Raw genomic sequence first — 17,052 nt, forward strand, 5'->3', positions numbered from 1 at the left:
CACCATGACATATATGTACTCCATAAATAGATTTGAATGCATGAATGAGAGGTCTCTTGCTTAGTGACAATTGCTTTCTTGAGGACTCCCACTGCACCATATATCATCAAATCCAGTGGCTCCTTCTCAGCCCATCCCTCCTCTTCTTCCATAGCCTTTATCACTGATGTCCACCTTTTCCTTCTCAGAAATCTTCTCCTCCTTGGTTTCCATGGCAATATATTCTTGTATTCTTCCAGCTTCTGGGGTCTCTCCTTTAATATATCTTTTTCTTTCTTAGACCCTAAAATATTGATAGTTTCCAAGGTCTAGTCTTTAGACTTTGTCTCTCTTTACATCCTCCCTCAGAAAATCTGGTCAAGTCGATGGTACCCAAGACTCAGAGGCTTACCTTGCCTTTTTATCCTGAGTCCCTGACCCAGCTTTCTCAGGTCAAATTTCCACAAAGAAGTACTGTAGGATACTGAGCTTAGCATATCTAAAAGATATACTCCTCTTTCTTGGCAATCCCTCCCCCATTCCCAGCATGTGCACACACATACATACACTTTTTTCATTTTATCATTCCTGTATTTCTACTGTATTAGGCCTAAAACACTAGCATGCAATTTTTTCACTCTTCTTTTTCTAACTTCAGTAAATTGAAAATGTTTGCCAATTCTACCCTGTCAAAGTCTAATATCACAACTCCTTTCCTTGAATGAAAAAAAAAATTAATATGAACATTTCAACCACATAAAATTCAGAAAATATTGCAACAAACATTTCTGCTATACAAGAGTCAGAGTCATTTTTTTCTCCAAAAAATGAAATGTAATTGCTGCCAAAACAACCCTTATGCTGTCCAATTCCCTTACCCTTTCCTAATGTACCTGTCCACCTGAAGTTGGTTTGTATTTTTTTCTGTACAGAGTAATTAAATAAATCTAAAAGCAAGCAACTTATTGAGCTTGAAAAATAAAAAGCTGCACATGAAAGAAACTGTATTCATAATGCGCCACTTATTTCAGAAATCATGATATTTCTATAACCATAATACAGATAGTGCATGTGGGGGGATAGGAGGTGATGAGTGGTAGAAAAGTTGTATAAAAACCAAATTCTAATTTAACAATTCCTTTTTACTCCCTCTTCCAGTGCCCTGATTCTGGAACTCACCTAGTTCATTCTAATTGCAATGACTTTCTAACTGGCTCCTGCCTAGGTCTCCTGGAATCTCTCTCAAAAGCACAGCATGGAATTATATCACTTCTCCTGCTCAAAATCCTTCAATGACTCCCTTTAGGCTTGTCCTCAATAATCTATCCTCCATCTATCTTTCCAGGTATCTCCCTCTAAACCAGAGGTGCTCAACCTGGGCCCTATTGACATTTTGGGTTGGGTAATTCTTTGTTGTTGGAAGCTTTTCTGTGCATTAAAGGGTGTTAAACGTTATCCTTGCTCCTGTCCTTAGGTGCCAGTAGCAAACCTTCCCACCAGGTTATGAGAATAAAAAATGTCTCCAACATTGCCAAATATCCCCCAGGGTACAAAACCACCCACCTCAACTATTTCTGGTCCCAGTAAACTATACTGCTTTAAACCCTAACCTTCACCCACATGTTTAATTCACACACACACACACACACACACACCCTGCCCCCCTACACACATATCTTAGACTCAAGCCATAAGGAACTGCTTGTTTTTCCTTGACTCTCCACCTGGTGATCCTGACCAGGTCTGGGACTGAATCTGGGGAGGCCGACATTTGCCCTGACTGAAAGCTATGTTTGAGGGGCACCTAGGTGGCTCAGGAGGTGAGCATCTGCCTTGGCTCAGGTTGTAGTCCCAAGGTCCTGGGATCAAGTCCTGCATTGCACTCCCTACAGGGAGCCTGCTTTTCCCTCTGCCTATGTCTTTGCCTCTCTCTGCATCTCTCATGAGTAAGTAAATAAAATCTTAAAAAAAAAAAAAAAAGGCTACGTTTGAGCAGAAGCTAGACTTAAAGTTCAGAAAAACAAAGCTATTTACTGCAAGAGAAGAGGGTACAGAGAGAACAGCTTAAATATTTTCTTCTCAGAAACTCCCCTGGAAGTGGGTGGTGCAACGCAGTAAGAAGCAAGCATAGGGAATGTAAGGCTGGGAGAAGAGAAGAGCTATAAGGGTTGGACGCATGGTGATAACAGGCAACATCTGAGTATTTACTCTGTGTCAGACACTCTGTTACAGTCACTAGTCTCAAAACAGATTTCTGATGTTCTCATTATCACTGCCACACTACAGGTGAAAAAAAGGACTGAAATGATCACATGATTTTCCCAAGGCCCCATAGTTAGTGATGATCAGAGCTGGGATTCAAACACAGGGACTTTGGCTCTCCAGCCTGAGGTCTCACCCACGACCTCATACTCTGTCTAAGGAAGAAGTGCTTTCCAGAGCTCAGCTTTCTCTGCCTAAAGTTAAAGGAAACCTGGCCTGGATGGGCCTCCCTGCAAGGGATGAGAGCATTTAGAACCAGTTATCCCACATCTTCCAAAGCCTGTGGGGTTAAGAGTGATACAGATTCATTTTGATGCTAAGCTCTAGAAGGTTTGGGTTAGCAGCTCTGTCAAGGATGTCCTCAGGCAGCCTTGAATGTCTAGTCTCTCTACCACCCTCCTGCTTTGGGTGAAAGGGTCCTCTTTATAAGGCTCTAAAGATTCCTCTTTGAACATTGTCTTCCTGCACTGCCTTGCACCTTCCTGTTCGCTCACTGGTGTTTATCTCCCAAGCTGCACAGACATCTCCATGTCCTCCTCAGATTTGTTTTATTTTCCTCAGTAAAGAAAACAGGCTAGAAGCTGCCTTTCTCATCCCAAGTAGACTGTTAAGTGCTGGCCCAAATAAAATACCAATAAATTTTAGCTAACATAACCATGTAGTGCATGTCAACTGTTTATGAGGCATTGTGCGCAATACTACATGCAGCTTCTCCTATAGTCTTCATAACACCCCTCTGAGGTATTTTTATCCCCATTTTATGGATAGACAAAAGGAGTGTCAGAGAGCTAAAGTACCTTGCCCAGGGTCACATGCTAATAAGCCTCCAGCTAGTCTTCAAATCCAGGCATTATGACTCCAGAGTTCATGTTCTAAATATTAGCAGGGTGAAAAGTTAGTAATCATGTGGGTTACATTTGGCAACCTTGGCCTGACACCTACTGTTGTAGGCTAACTTCTGGGCCATCTCCATAATGGTCAAAGTGTCCTTGAGAAATAATGCCAGTCACTTGTTGCTACTGCTCACTCCAGAGGTGGAAGCCACAAGGCCCCTCCTCATTCTTCCCGGCAAGCTGTCCCTTTCTTGTTTCAAAACTCCCACCCCTGATGTAGCCGGTTCTGGTGCTGTGTCCAGGACTTGCCTCAGGCCCTCCCTGAAAAGAACACACAGGAGCTTGATCTGGGGGAAAAGGCAATGAAGTATTAGAATTGTCCAGGTCCCAGGGTGAAGAAGAGTGGCCCACCTGACCTATGCTGCTCATGCCCATCCCCAGAGGTCAGTGAGGTGCCTGACCAGAGGCAGGATGCTGGCAGACACCTGGGAGGCTAGGTCCAGGCTGCAGATTCGGTTTGCCTACTGCTCCTTCCTCCGTAGCTCCTTTATGCTCATCCCTGTGGGAATTGGAATAGGTGGGCCCTTCCCCTGAGGCCAAGCTCTCCTACTGGCTTTTTTTTTTTTTTTAAGATTTTATTTATTTATTCATGAGAGACACAGAGAGAGAGAGGCAGAGACACAACACAGGCAGAGGGAGAAGCAGGATCCATCCAGGGAGCCCGATGTGGGACTCAATCCTGGGACTCTAGAATCATGCCCTGGGCCAAAGGCAGGTGCTAAACTGCTGAGCCACCTGGGCTGCCTGGCTTGGTGTGGAGTCATGACCCTGAGATCAAGACCTGAGCTGAGAGCAAGAGTTCAACACTTAACTGACTGAGCCACACAGGTGCCTCTAAAGTGGCTTTTTGAAGAGAAAATAGTTCAGGCCTCTGATACCTTGGCTCTGCCCCATGAGCCCAGATGTAGCAAGCCCCCTGAACAACCTGCTTGTCTTATTCTCCCTGTTATCATGGTCTCTGAAGTCAGAATGGATGCAGCGCTGCTCTTGTGCCCTGACCACTCAGCGCATGTGATCCCACCACATTGGAGAGCAAGCAGCTTCACTTCCCAGTCAGCCCCTTGAAGCCCTCACTTACAGGGCTCTAAGCCTGGGCCAAGTCATTCTGCTTCCTGTGGTGAGGTCACGGCACCTAGCAATAGGCCAGCTGCCACTTGGACTTTCTCCAAGGAGGGATGGCTTCAGAACTTTGAAAGGCTGAAGGTAAGTCTGAGAGTTGCCTTTGGGAGACCCATGCAGAGATGACAATGCAGGAGGGGCTAGTCAGTTTTAGAGGGTGCAAAAGGAGGTTAGCTATTCCTACTAGGGGGTCAGGATTTGGGGGTCCACAGAGAAAAGGAAGTGCTCCTAGCAGTAGGAACTTCTGATACTATAAAGTGAAAGACTTTCATAGAGAAAGTCTGTTAACATTCTATGCCCCCCCCTTTCCCCCAGAGTTTTCCAGCCTTGGATTGCTTGACCATCACAGACACACAAATTGCCACAGCTCTCCAAGTGTGTGGGAGAGGAGCACAGCTGTGGTGAAATAGGGGGCTCCCTGAGCCACGCTGTGGAGAACTTTGAAGCAAAGGGCTGGGTGTCTAATGTCTAGGAGAACCTACACCCTAGGCCATAGATCTTAACTGTCTCTGCTTCTCAAGATGCCGGCCCTGCCAAAAGCTACTGCAGGAACCCAGAGTAGCTGTGCATATCTGTATCAGAGCAAACACAGAAATCTCCAGGGCTGCCCTTTAGACTCTGCCTCCCCAGTTCTGCCTCTGTTCTGACTTGTCACTTCTGCCCTTCATTAGGACATCCTGATAACCCAGAACAGAGCTACCACATGGTGGTGACAGGCAGTCCTGTGGCCCATCCATTCTGGGAGTACACTGGCCATGGAAACCCATCTTGGCTGAGTAGACTAAGTGGTACTGCTGGTAGAGGTTATGTCATCCTGGTGTGTCTTGGTCTGGCCCTAGAGAGTTGAGTTTGCTCATACTTAACTTCCAAGGCAAAGCAAGGCAGCAGTGGTTAGCATTGAGTGAGGGCAGTCATTGTAGGGTGTGTCCAGGTATCATTTGCTCTAATGAAGCATTTTCCTGCCTATTCCATCCCTTTGGAGTCAGATTACCACATTACTCCCACAAACTATGGTACCTGCTGGCGTTAGGAAGGGGACTCTAGAGACCCCACCCACTGAAAGTAGTCTTAAGCCCTAAATAGTGTGCCAAATGATTTGAAGTCTTATTCAAATTTGAATAGGTTTGAATTCAGAGAGCGTATCTTTTTTTCAGATAGAAAGTGTTACAAATAATTTTTCTACAGAAATGTTGTAAATTAGTAGTGATTATTTTCCCAGGTAAGCCAAAGCCAAGTTGACATTACTATAGCTGAAATGCTATACTTTTGCTATTCAAATAATAGAAGGCAATTTTATAGAATCAGGTTTTTTTTTTTTTTAAGCGATATCATATAGTCCACAAACTTCATGGTATCACTGACCCTGCCTGAGAGCCTCATTTGAAGAGTTAAAGGCAGGAATCACTGCCTTTTGCCTGATGTCAAGGGTAGAGGGAAGATGGAGTGGGGAGCATTATGGGAAGCAGAAACTAGCAGTGTTAAATAGGAGGAAATGATCTGACGTGAGTTCTGGTTCTACCATTTACTAGTTGTATGTCTGTAGATTAGTGCTTTAGTTTCCTGAGTTAGTCTCATTACTTATTAAATAAAGAACTGCTAATATTGTTTCCAAAGGGTTCGTTGAGAGAACATATGGAGCTGAATAGCGAATGGCAAAGGCTTTGAAGACTAATAGACCAAGGTGTCCCCTGTAGAATGGGGCTTCTTACCACAATGTTATGGGATGTTAAAAGGATTGAGTAGTACAATGTGTATAAAGTACTTAGCACAGTGTGCCTGACTTTGACCTGGAAGCTAAGTATGAGCAAACTCAACTCTCTAGGGCCAGACCAAGACACACCAGGATCACATAACCACTACAAGCAGCACCACTTAATCTGCCCAGCCAAGGTGGGTTTCCACAGCCAGTGTACTCCCAGAATGGATGGGCCACAGGACTGCCTGTCACCGTCATATGATAGCAAGTGGTAGCTGCCATTAATGACATTATGCTACTGTTCTTGCTTTCTCTAAGGAGGGAAAAATGAGGACATCCCTTCTGTCATGCATGCTGCCCTCTCTTCTAGTCTTCAAGAGCCAAGATGGCATTTCTGTTTGGCTTAGGGAATGGAAATAATGTGGAGTTGTGCGACCAGCTCAAGTTGGCAGGTATTGAATTGGGTCACTGAACATGTGAATCTATTCCAGTAATACCAAAGGATGAAAGGGAGATGGGAACAGGGAATGGGGAGTTCTGGGACTGCTTTATCTGAGGGGCCCATAAAAGGGATAAACAGAAAAGGGAAGGAAGTAAATGCATAGTGAGGAGTAGAGGAGGGGAAGTTAAGTCTTATTTAGGAGATATTTGTTAAGGACTTCGGGAAAGTTCACACAAGTTCTTGCCTGTGTTCATTCTCTTTGATTCTTGCCACTGTCCAACTGTCAAGCAACATGCAGGCCAAATGTTTGACCCTCTTTGTCTGTTACACTGAAATACCATCTCAGAAATGTCTAGTGGAAAAATTACCACATGAGGAATAGGCTAGTGGGCAGATCATGTTCTCTAGGACCCCATCTGCCTCTTTTAAAAAATGAATCTAACTTAGGTCCCTTTTTTTGTGTTGCTATGGGATGTAGTTTTGATAGCCATCCTTAAACCCCTTTAGATGAGCTTCGTGTCGGATCTCACTGTGACAGGACGCAAACAATACTTTCATGCAGTAGAGCCTGGGTTTCAAGTTCCTGATCTGCCCCTATCTGCTGGATGACTCAAAACTAATGACATAACCTTTCTGAGATCCTATGCTCTTTGTAAAATGAAGGTGTTGGACTCCATTGTCAAAATTTCCCTCCAATTTTAAAATTCTACTTGCTTTTCTTCCACATTAGAGATGTCTCACTCTTAGCTTTTTTTTTTTTTTTCTCCTTCTGCATGATTTTGTCTCTCTTAGAATAATAAAGAAGAGGCTAGAGGTTAGGCAAGCAACAAAATTTAATACTAGGAGTATGACAGTCAATTAGAATCATTTATGTTTTGAGTCTCCTGAAAACTGATTAAAATCCCCCTTTGGCTGTGGGGGTGGATGGGCACTACAGTAAGCACCATAATTACCATTGGGCCTCAAAGAATGCCACCAGATATGGAGATAGAAATTATTCATTTTCTTTCTCAAGACATTTGTTTTTTGAAGCAAACCCAAGTCTTGTTCATGCTTTCTGAATGGCTTCTTAAGGCCCCTTCCTGATAATACTGTGGCTGAGCTACTACAGAATGGTGTTTTGAGTATGAAGACTTTTTGGGCCAGGTCATCTCTTGGCCATGTGGGCAAAGCCCCTTACTTTTCTGGAAGTATAGCACACATTGTCAAGGGCCTGCACAGTGCAAATTAATCAAATTGATGAGCATGGCCCTTGAGACAGTACAGGATGATGGTTAGGAGAACCAGCCTTGGAAACCAGGCAGATATAGGTTGAAATCCCAGCCCTACCTCTAAATAGCTGCATAAGTTTAACAAGTAACTTAATCTCCCGAACCCTCCTTTCTCTACCTGTAATGAACCTGTAAATGGAATGATAAGGGTTCCTACTTTACAGGGTTGCTGTGAACATCACACGACATGTGACAGATGTGTAGCCTGGCACATAGTAAATAGTCCAAACTAATTAACTCTCATTATATTATAGGAATGATTCCTGTCCCCTAAGGGGCTGAAAATCAAATGAGAGGAGCTAAGTTAAATATCAGTTAAAAGCAGTAAGTGATAAGTAGCACAGATATTCAGGGAGGCCCAAATGAGTGTGGGAGGGCATTGTGGGAAGATGGGAAATGAACGGGGTCTGAAAATATCAGAATGATAAGGACTGTGCTTTCATTCCTTCACCAACTTATGAAGAACTTACTTTTGTTAGAGACTATTCTAAGCACTAGAGTGAAAAAGATACATTCTAGTAATGGGTCAAATGATAAACAAATAAATATATGGTGTATTTTGATAGTAGTAAACACTGCAAAGAAAAATGAAGCAGAGTAAGGGAAATAAAAATCATGGCCGGAGGTGGGGGTTGTATTTCAGATAAAGTGAATAAGAAACTTTTGAACAGAAGCCTGTATGAGACAAGAGAGGAAGCAGTGTACAGTTCTGTGGGAGGAGCTTTCTGGGCAGAAAGAAGAGCAAGTACAAAGGTCCTGAGACAAATGATATTTAGTGCATCCAAAGAACGATGAGAAGGCTAATGTGACTGGAGTAGAGTGAGCAAAGGAAGAAGAGTATAGCAAATGGGGTTGAAGAGGCAGCCAGCAGCCAGATTTTGGATTTTATCCTAAGAATGATGTGAAGCTTCTGGATATATCAGAGCTGGGGAGTGACAAAATCTGACTTCTGTTTTTAAAAGTTTCTCTCTGGCTGCTGTACAGAGAACAAATTATGTTGCCATGGTGGTTAGCAGGGTGGGGGAGGTAGAGAAGGAGTGGAAATGAAGTGTTGGTAAAGATTGCCATGATCAGATGAGAGGCGAGGGGGAACGAATGGAGAGGTAGTGGGAAGTGGTAGGTTCTGCCTGTATTTGGAAAGCCTAGCCTATAATATTAGTTTGCTGATGAGTTGGATGTGGATTCCTCAGCTTAATAACCAGGTGAATGCAGGTGTCATTTCGGGAGAGGGGAGGAATGAGGGAGGAGTAGGTTGGGGCGCAGGGGAATCAGCAGTTTATGCCCCTGATAGACAGATGTTTTCAGATGTGGACAAGCGACAGAGGTAACAGAAGACTGGCTAACTGAACCCTGGGAGAAGATTCCAGAAGTACCTTGGAATCTCGTGGAAGGCCTCTGGTGCTAGGATGCATCTGAACTCCAACCACTAGGCAAGAACAATGACATTTCCCATTTCCTGAAATAACAGCTGGCAAAGTCCTTACTGTAGGTTTGGAGCTTCGCCAGGCCCTTCGCATGTGCGTGTCCTCAATCCTCACGCTAGTCTCATGAAGTAGGCCCTCTTACTACCCCCGTTTCATAGACAAGACACCGAGACAAAGGGGTGGAATAGCTCGTGCAAAACCATGCATCCAGGGAGGATGCGCTGAGAGGCTGGCTGTCTCGTCTGTGGACCAGGGCTCTGGGGAGAGCCATGGGAACCGCAGCGCTGTGGACAGCCATCCGGGGGCGCAATGCCCAGGCCGCCTCTCTGAAGGCACTGCTGGTCTGAAGGAATCGTCAGTGCCTCCGATTTCTACCAGTAAGGTGGTGCTGCGTAGGAGCTTCCCCCTGGAATAGACCTTTTTTTTTCTTTCAGGCATTGATCCTGCCCCAGGGTGTTTTCCAGAACTTGCACTGCTCCCTAATTACCTAGTAATGCTGAGGGCTTATGAAAATGCTGTCATTTGTTTGAGAAGGGGAGGGAAGACTGAAAGAAGAAAAAAAAAAAAGGAAGAAAATGCTCTTAAACCTGGCAAAACTCCAGGCTGGGTAATTACATTCTTCGGGGTGGTGTTCTCACCACACACAGTCTGTGGAGTATTTTGGGAGCTTTCTGTAGGAATTGTGCTAAAAACATGAAAAATATTATCATTATTATTTTCTTCTACATCTTTTAAAATGAGGCCTTTCTAAAGCCACAGAGGCAGCCTCTCTCTGATTGCGTTTTTGCCAATTTGTTAGCTGTCAGCGATCTGTTCTCAGATCATAAATTTGATGGCTTCCCCCCCCACACACACACACACCCTTGAATTGTTTCACACTAGAAGCCTAAAATGTTCAAGCCAGAAGAGACCTCGGTACAGCCCCCACATTATACGGATTGAGATGCCAGCCCAGGGGCAAGGAAAGGAACCTGCTGATGGCCACGGTTGCAGGTGGTGAACACAGGCCCTCCCAGACCCATTCCTTGTCCTTTTTCTTTCTCACTGGGTTCCTGCCCTCAAATGGCTCACCGTGTCAGAGCCAGAACAGTTTATAGCCATCACCTAATCTAGTGTCATCATTTTACAGATGTGGAACAGAGGCCCAGGTATCAAATGGACTTGTCTCCCGAAGTCGATATTGGGTGGGTGGGTGGCCCTGGAGTCTCACCTTCCACAGACTCAGAACTGGTTTTCTGTGGCCCATGAGCCAGCTCAAGCTCAGAGATACTTTCCTCTGCCCTTACCCCTTTTGTGCCCCTTGCAGGGAAGATACACTCTATATTTTAAAAATCCTTATTTCTGTTTTCTCTTTAAAAAAAGAAAAAAAGACTATTCAGCCACTTTGGGCCTGTGGTTCCTTACAATAATTGGCTGGCATCGAGGCCTTGCAACTACCTTTTGAAAGGTTGTACACCTTCTAGGTCTCTTTGTCCTCACTGTCCTCTCCTCTGCGCAGCTGATTTCATTCATTTTCTTGCTTGGCCCAAAAGAGGCATTTGTATTTGAAATCCCTGACCAACATCATATTCCTTGATTTGTGGTGTAAAACCAAAGCCAAAAAAAAAAAAAAAAAAATCTCAAATCTCAGGCTGTTTTGGCTATATGGTAATGGAACTCAAAGAATGCCAAAGATATGAACCACAATAGGTCAAACTAATCTTAGGGGTAGATGCCATCCCATCTCTGGGGCACAGTTTGAGCAGCATTACAAGGCTTTGCCACTGGCCTGTCAACAGTCTGGAGTCCCTCCATGAGACACACATCCATTTGGACTTGGAGGAACATTCATTTTCAGGTGTCCTATTTTAAAATGTGAAAAGTCTTGGAAGACAATGAATCTCATCTTTTTCCAATGTAATGTGATGAAGAGAGAGGCTAGGATCAGGGTCCTGGTGTCTAATCCCAGGTGTGTCAGTTGTTATGTCTCCTTAAAAAAAGTGTTTTGATCTCAGCACTATTGATATTTTGGGCCAGATAATTCTTTGTTATGCAGGGGCTGTCCTAAGCATTGTAGTATGTTTAGCAGCATCCCTAGCCTCTACTCACAAAATGTCAGCAGCATCTTCCCAGTTCTGAGAACCAAATATGTCTCCAGACATTGCCCAATATCCTCTGTGGGAGAAAATCCCTGCCAGTTGAGAACCACTGTCTCAAGCTAACCACCTAGGCATTCTGTGTCTTACTTAACCTGTAAAAGTGGATTCTAATTCCTGTTCTTGTGGGTTTGGTGGGGAATGAATTGGGATGATGGATGTACACGTGTATTTAAATCCCAGGGTGTGACATATTTGTACAGGGTTTGGTTGCCATCAATCACAACAGACTATGAACAGGTAAGCCATCCAAGCCTGATATTGGGGATGGCAGATAGGCTTGGGAACTAATGGGGGAGAGGGGACAGCATGATGTATTAATGTAGGATGACATCAGAATAGGTTATTTAGGCAAGGTATGGTATGTAGCCGCAGCCCTTGAAACTAAGGAAATAAGGAAATCCCCTTCCACTTATAGCCAGTCTTTTCTCTCATGTATGTTCCTAGTCATGTAATTATCATCCTGAAAATGTCTCATTGCTCCCCATTGCTTTCCAGAAATTCAGTGGCCTCCAGATTCTGACTGTGACTGCTAAGTGTCATGTTCCTCATTCTCTCTTCCCAGTCAGCAGCACAGGTTCCAGGCTCCTGGAGTATACAGTATCCTCTCCTGCCTCCAGCCCTTGCAAGTACTCCTCCCTTGGATTGCCTATCTCCCCCCTGCCCTCACTGTCTGCCTTTTGAAGCCTTTCTGGCTCCCCAGGGACAGCTGTATTGGTTGCTTCCTACTTTGCTCCCCTAGAGTTCTGTTTACATCTCTATTAGAGCACATGTCATGGTCTGCTTTGGATGACAGATGGCAGGATTCATCTATCTTCTTCTTCTACTACATGCACCTGCCTAGAGGTGGAAACTGTGTCCTACTCCTTTCCATATCCCTCAGCTCATGACACCCTATTAGATACAGAGTAGGTTCTCCAACCCATATTTGAAGAGAATTTCAAAGATAAACAGTTTAACCTAAACTTAATTTGACCTAGATGCCCAAGCTTGAAATACATAAGTTCCACATTTATTTAATCATTGAACAACTATGTATTTAATAGGCCAAGGGGAGCCGCTGACCATATTTGAGCAGAGCAATGACATAGTTAGAGCTATATTTTAGGAAAAACCTGACTATAGGATTTCTAATGATCATAGAAAATGCATGGTTTTGATTCCTTAAGTTCCCATCCCCCAAAGTAAGCAAAACAAATCAACTATTACAGGTAGGCGTTGAAGTTTTGCTAATTAATCCTTGTAAAGGACTTTGAGATCTTCCTCTGAAAGGTGACAGAGAAGTGTGAAGCTTTCAGTGACAGCCTAATTATTATTATTACCAGGCACAAAGCTCAGGGAACTTAAAAGATCCCCAGGTACCATTCAAAATAGCAAGAGACAAAAAATGCAAATGAAGAAATTATATTATAATAAGGAATCCTGGCATCACAGACTCCTAATGTCGGAAGGGACCTTAGAGGTGGTCTTTCCTGATCTATTCTCTCACCTTCTCAAGCTGATGCTTACACTCCCTCTAGAATGCTCAATACTTTCTGCCATTAGAGCCTGAGGGTTCAGAGCCTGGGCCTCAGGGTAGAGTTTCCTGTGTTCAAATCCCCAATCTCTTCCTTGTTAGTCGTGGCAACTTGGGGAAATTATTAGGTCCTAGTTTCTTTATCTGTAAAATGGGGATGAGATTATCTACTACAGGCGTCATTGTACAAGTAAGTGATGTGTGTGCATTGCCTGGCATGGTATCTGGCGTATGGTAAATAAATTAACACTAGCATTAAAAAATCACTTGAGCTAATTAATATATGCAAAAGTGCATAAGAAATGATAAAGCATCTGACCTCCAAGTTGTTCCTAGTTTCAGAGCTTCATCAAACATTCTGAGATCTTTCTTGCAAATCCCAGCCCTTGTAGCATCATGTGAGTGTGTGTGTAATTGAGCAATCTTGGCGAAGGAAGCCAGGAGCCTTGGGAAGAAATGGCCTAGTCAAATGCCAAAGCAAAATCAGGTCTGTTCTTCTTTCTAACTGTGGAAAGGTAGAACTTTCCTTTTCCTATGTCATCATCTGTTGAGTGGGAGTTCTGACCAGGGCTGTGGATCAGTTGGTAATGCCCAGAACATTCAAGTGCATAGGATGGACCATATGTTGGTCCCGAGGGCCCAGACTCCATCTTAGTAAGATCTGTAGTTTTATGATTTAGTCCGTGGAGCCTCGGGTGTTTTTCATCTGCAAAATAATGGTGGTGACTATTTCACAGGGCCGGTGTGAGGAGGGAGCGAGGTCACAGTGTGAAGTTGCTTCAGAAACTGCAAAGTGCTCTGTGAGGGTTAGTGACTGTCACTTTGCAACCCACACTATTCCCCTGAACACAATTGTTCTCTCTACAGGTTATTTCAATGGAAGCTCCAATCCAAGAGGGTCTGTGGAGTTCCAGTTTACATTGGACATGACCGGCATCCAGAGAGACTTGAAAGAAGCCCGAATCTTCTCACTAGAATCCCTGCAAAATGACTCATGTAATTGCTCTAAGAATCCTTAGCCTTTATTGTACACCCACACAATTCTGATGCTATAGACTCCTGTGGCATGCAGGGAAAGTGGGAAGGGGGCCCATTTTAGATGCCTAGGATTTCAGAAGGGACCACCAATTCCACTTGTAAGAGCAGCTGGGGAGTGCCAAATACCCAAACCAAGGCACCTGCCAATCGTTCTGGACCCTCTGGTTTGCCTTTTTGTCATTCCTCCCATTAGGGAGGAAAAGGCTTTATTTTCCTTTAAAGCTCCTAGGAGGGATTTCTAGGGTCTCCCCCTCAGGAATTAGTTGTAGGAATAATTGGGCCAGTGGAGTGCAGGAGATATATCCAGCACAGCCCGAGCGCTCCTAGAAAAAGTGACCTAGATCAAGCAGCGGGTGGATGGAGGACTATTGTGGGGACCCCCTGCCACCTACTGACTTACAGCTGAACCCACATTTCCAGTAGCATCTGCGGGGCTGGCAGCCGGGGGAGGGGGCAGGGAGAATTGGGGGAGGCGGGGGAGGGTGAAGGGGACCGGGTTGTCCCTTTCCGGACCAGGCTGCCTGTATCATCACCCCCCCCCCCCATCTGAACACACAGGGAGGAGGAGAAGGTGAGGACTGGGAGCCAGGGGGTGGCAGGGAGAGGAGGTCAGCCGCGGAGCTGGAGCGGGCTCGGTGGGCACTAGCGCCGCCCGAGCTCGCAGCCTGTGTGAGAGTGAGGGGGAGAGCGAGGGGAGGGAGCGAGAGGCAGGCTGCGCGGGGAGGAGGGGAGGGGAGGAGGGGAGGGAGGGGAGGGAGGGGAGGGGGGCGAGCGCTCCGCCAGCATGAGGACGGGCTGCTCCGCTCCGCGCTCAGTTCATCTGGCTGTCAGTTGGCGTTAACGCGGCCGTGGAAGTGCTCGGATTCCAGGGGAAACAGACAAACCTCCCCGAAGGGAAGAAGGAAGCACGCAAGGAGGGCAGGAACTGCAGGAGGAAAAGAACAGGCGAGCGGAGAGAGCAATCTAGGGAAGGGGGGGAAATACCAAATCTATGACTGGACCTGGGCTTCTTTTTCGCCAATGCAAAAAGGAATATGCAGCACATTTTTGCCTTCTTCTGCACCGGGTTCCTAGGCGCGGTAGTAGGTGCCAATTTCCCCAACAATATCCAGATCGGTGAGTGAGAGGGGGCAGCCTGGGGAGGGACTTTCTGGGTCTGGCAAGGGTTTCTTTTATTTTTTTTGGGGGGGGGGAGTATTGCCTGTGTCCCCCCAACCCCCCCACCCCCGCTCCGGACTGTGCTTGGATAGAAAGCTGGGTGATGATGGGAAGCCCACTTGGACCTCCAGCCGGGGAGGGGGCTTCTCTTGCTCAGATGAGGGACAGAGGGCAGTGTGCACACACATACACATGCACACACACAGCCCCACACACAGCACTCACACTCTAGGCATGAGCCTGTGAAATGGAGGAACCACTGCTTTGAAAGAAAGAAAATTCAGGCTGTAGCGAGGAGGAAAGGGCTGGTGGGTGTTTAAAGGAGTTCACTCCATTGCTTGATAGATGGTGCCCGCTTTCATGTATTTAGACAAATAGGTGTGGTGTATTTCTGTGTGTGATCAGGTATTAAATAGGCACATATGCATTTACTTGGCTGAGGCGATGGTTTCTTGGCTGGGGGAGGGGAAGGAGACCCTCTAAAAGAAGGAGTGCAGGGTGCTGGGTTTCTTGCAGCCGCTGAAATCCTGCCAGGGGGCCCCCAGGCTAAGTCCAGAGAAGGGGGCTCTCACTCCAGTGCTGGACTCCCCGGCTCCTTCTCCTGCTGTCTGCCATGCTGGGCTGGTGGTCCTCACTCCTCCAAGCTGGAACTTCCTATCCTGCCTTTATTCCTTCCGTTGCCCCCTCCCCTGAGAGGTTGCATGCACAGACCTCGTCTACCTTTTACACACACACGCACACACACACACACATACACACGTTTCCCTTCCTCCTCTTGGCTGTCCCCATCCCCAGGCTCTGTCCTCTCAACTTAGAGGCAGGTTTCAACATGCTGCCTGCCTTTTTGCTCCCCATTTCCCGTTCCTGGTTGTGGGGCTTCTAAAAGGACCCCTCACCCGCCCTGGATTGGCGGGGGCGGCTGATAGATGTTGCTCCTCCTAATAATAATGGGTGAAAGCAAAACAAACACCAGTAACAATGCTCATCCACAAGGGCTCGGGGTTCCGTGTGACCAGCGTTTCAGGGCTGTGTGTGTCCCGGAATGGAGCAAGCTGCTCTGCTTGGAGGCATCTCTGTTGGTTTGGGTTCTTGTTTTCTCTCCCCCGTAGGGACATAGCTCCACTAGGGCAAGTTCCCATTACTGCTAGTTTGTGTTATTTGTGTGAATGTGTGTTTTGGACGGGGGGGAGGGATATGGTGCAGGTCCTATTTTGCTGGGCACACATGTGCTGCAGTACCAGGCTCTTTGGGCCTCTCCAGCATGCCGGCTCCAAGGGTGGTTGCAACAGCCATGGAGTAACTTGCTTTGTTTCCTGACACCTGTTAAACTATATTCTGAAGTGTGTGTATATGTGTTAGTGCCTTACACGCAAAACAAAACTTCCTGCCTCAGGAGACACTTCCCTTGCAGCCCCGTCTGGAGCCGCCTACCTCCCCACCCCCACCCCTCCCTTTCATTCATTTCAGAGGAGGAAGGGGATAGGGAAGTGTTTGGGGTGTGGTCACCTGAGGGGAGGGAGGGTGGAGCATCATTTATTTTTACTCTAAAATGGAGGCATATGAGCATGTGTAAATCACTTGCTCTTATGTGTAGCGTTGTTTATGTTGGCACTTAGGCATTGCCCATACTTTGCTGATTGGAAATGCTTGTCTTGAGATATGTGGATTTGCTTTCACCAAGTGTATTTGTGTATAGAGCTACGGGTACAAATGCATGGAGGTGGTTTGTGTTTTTTGGACGTGTGTATGATATGTATGCCCATGTATCTCTGCAAAATTTTTCATCATACTTATGAAACTTATTTGTTCAACAGATAAGATCACTATTTGTTTTCAAATAAAAGGTTGAAACATTAAATTGTAGAACAAATGCTGAAAATACCACTGTCATCAGGTAGTACTTGATTCTACTTGTAGGATCTCTAATAAAAGCCTTACAGTCCATCTACTGGTTCTTAAAAATAAGCACATACCTCTGTATAAGAAGTTATAAGTACATTACGTTGGGACTGGGATTCCTGTTGAAGCTGAGATAAACTTCTATGTAAACATTCACTATAGTTCAGTCTCTGGACATAGCTGATTCTAATTCATGGAAATGGGATTTAATTCATTTTAC

General features: G+C 45.6%; 1 protein-coding gene across 5 annotated transcripts in view; it reads left to right on the forward strand.

Moving 5' to 3' along the window:
• Window positions 1-14,519: 14,519 nt before the first annotated feature.
• GRIA1 (glutamate ionotropic receptor AMPA type subunit 1) overlaps window positions 14,520-17,052 on the forward strand; it is a 300,553-nt gene continuing 298,020 nt past the window's right edge. For all 5 annotated transcript variants that reach the window (XR_005986977.1, XM_041750345.1, XM_041750344.1 and 2 more), the window contains exon 1: window positions 14,520-14,891. Coding sequence is in view for 4 of the 5 variants with exons in the window: in XM_041750345.1 (XP_041606279.1) it covers window positions 14,810-14,891 (82 nt within the window). In the remaining variant the exon portion in view is untranslated. The remainder of the gene's footprint in view (window positions 14,892-17,052) is intronic.

This window comes from Vulpes lagopus, chromosome 3, assembly GCF_018345385.1.
Source record: "Vulpes lagopus strain Blue_001 chromosome 3, ASM1834538v1, whole genome shotgun sequence".
NCBI classification, from domain to species: Eukaryota; Metazoa; Chordata; class Mammalia; order Carnivora; family Canidae; genus Vulpes; species Vulpes lagopus.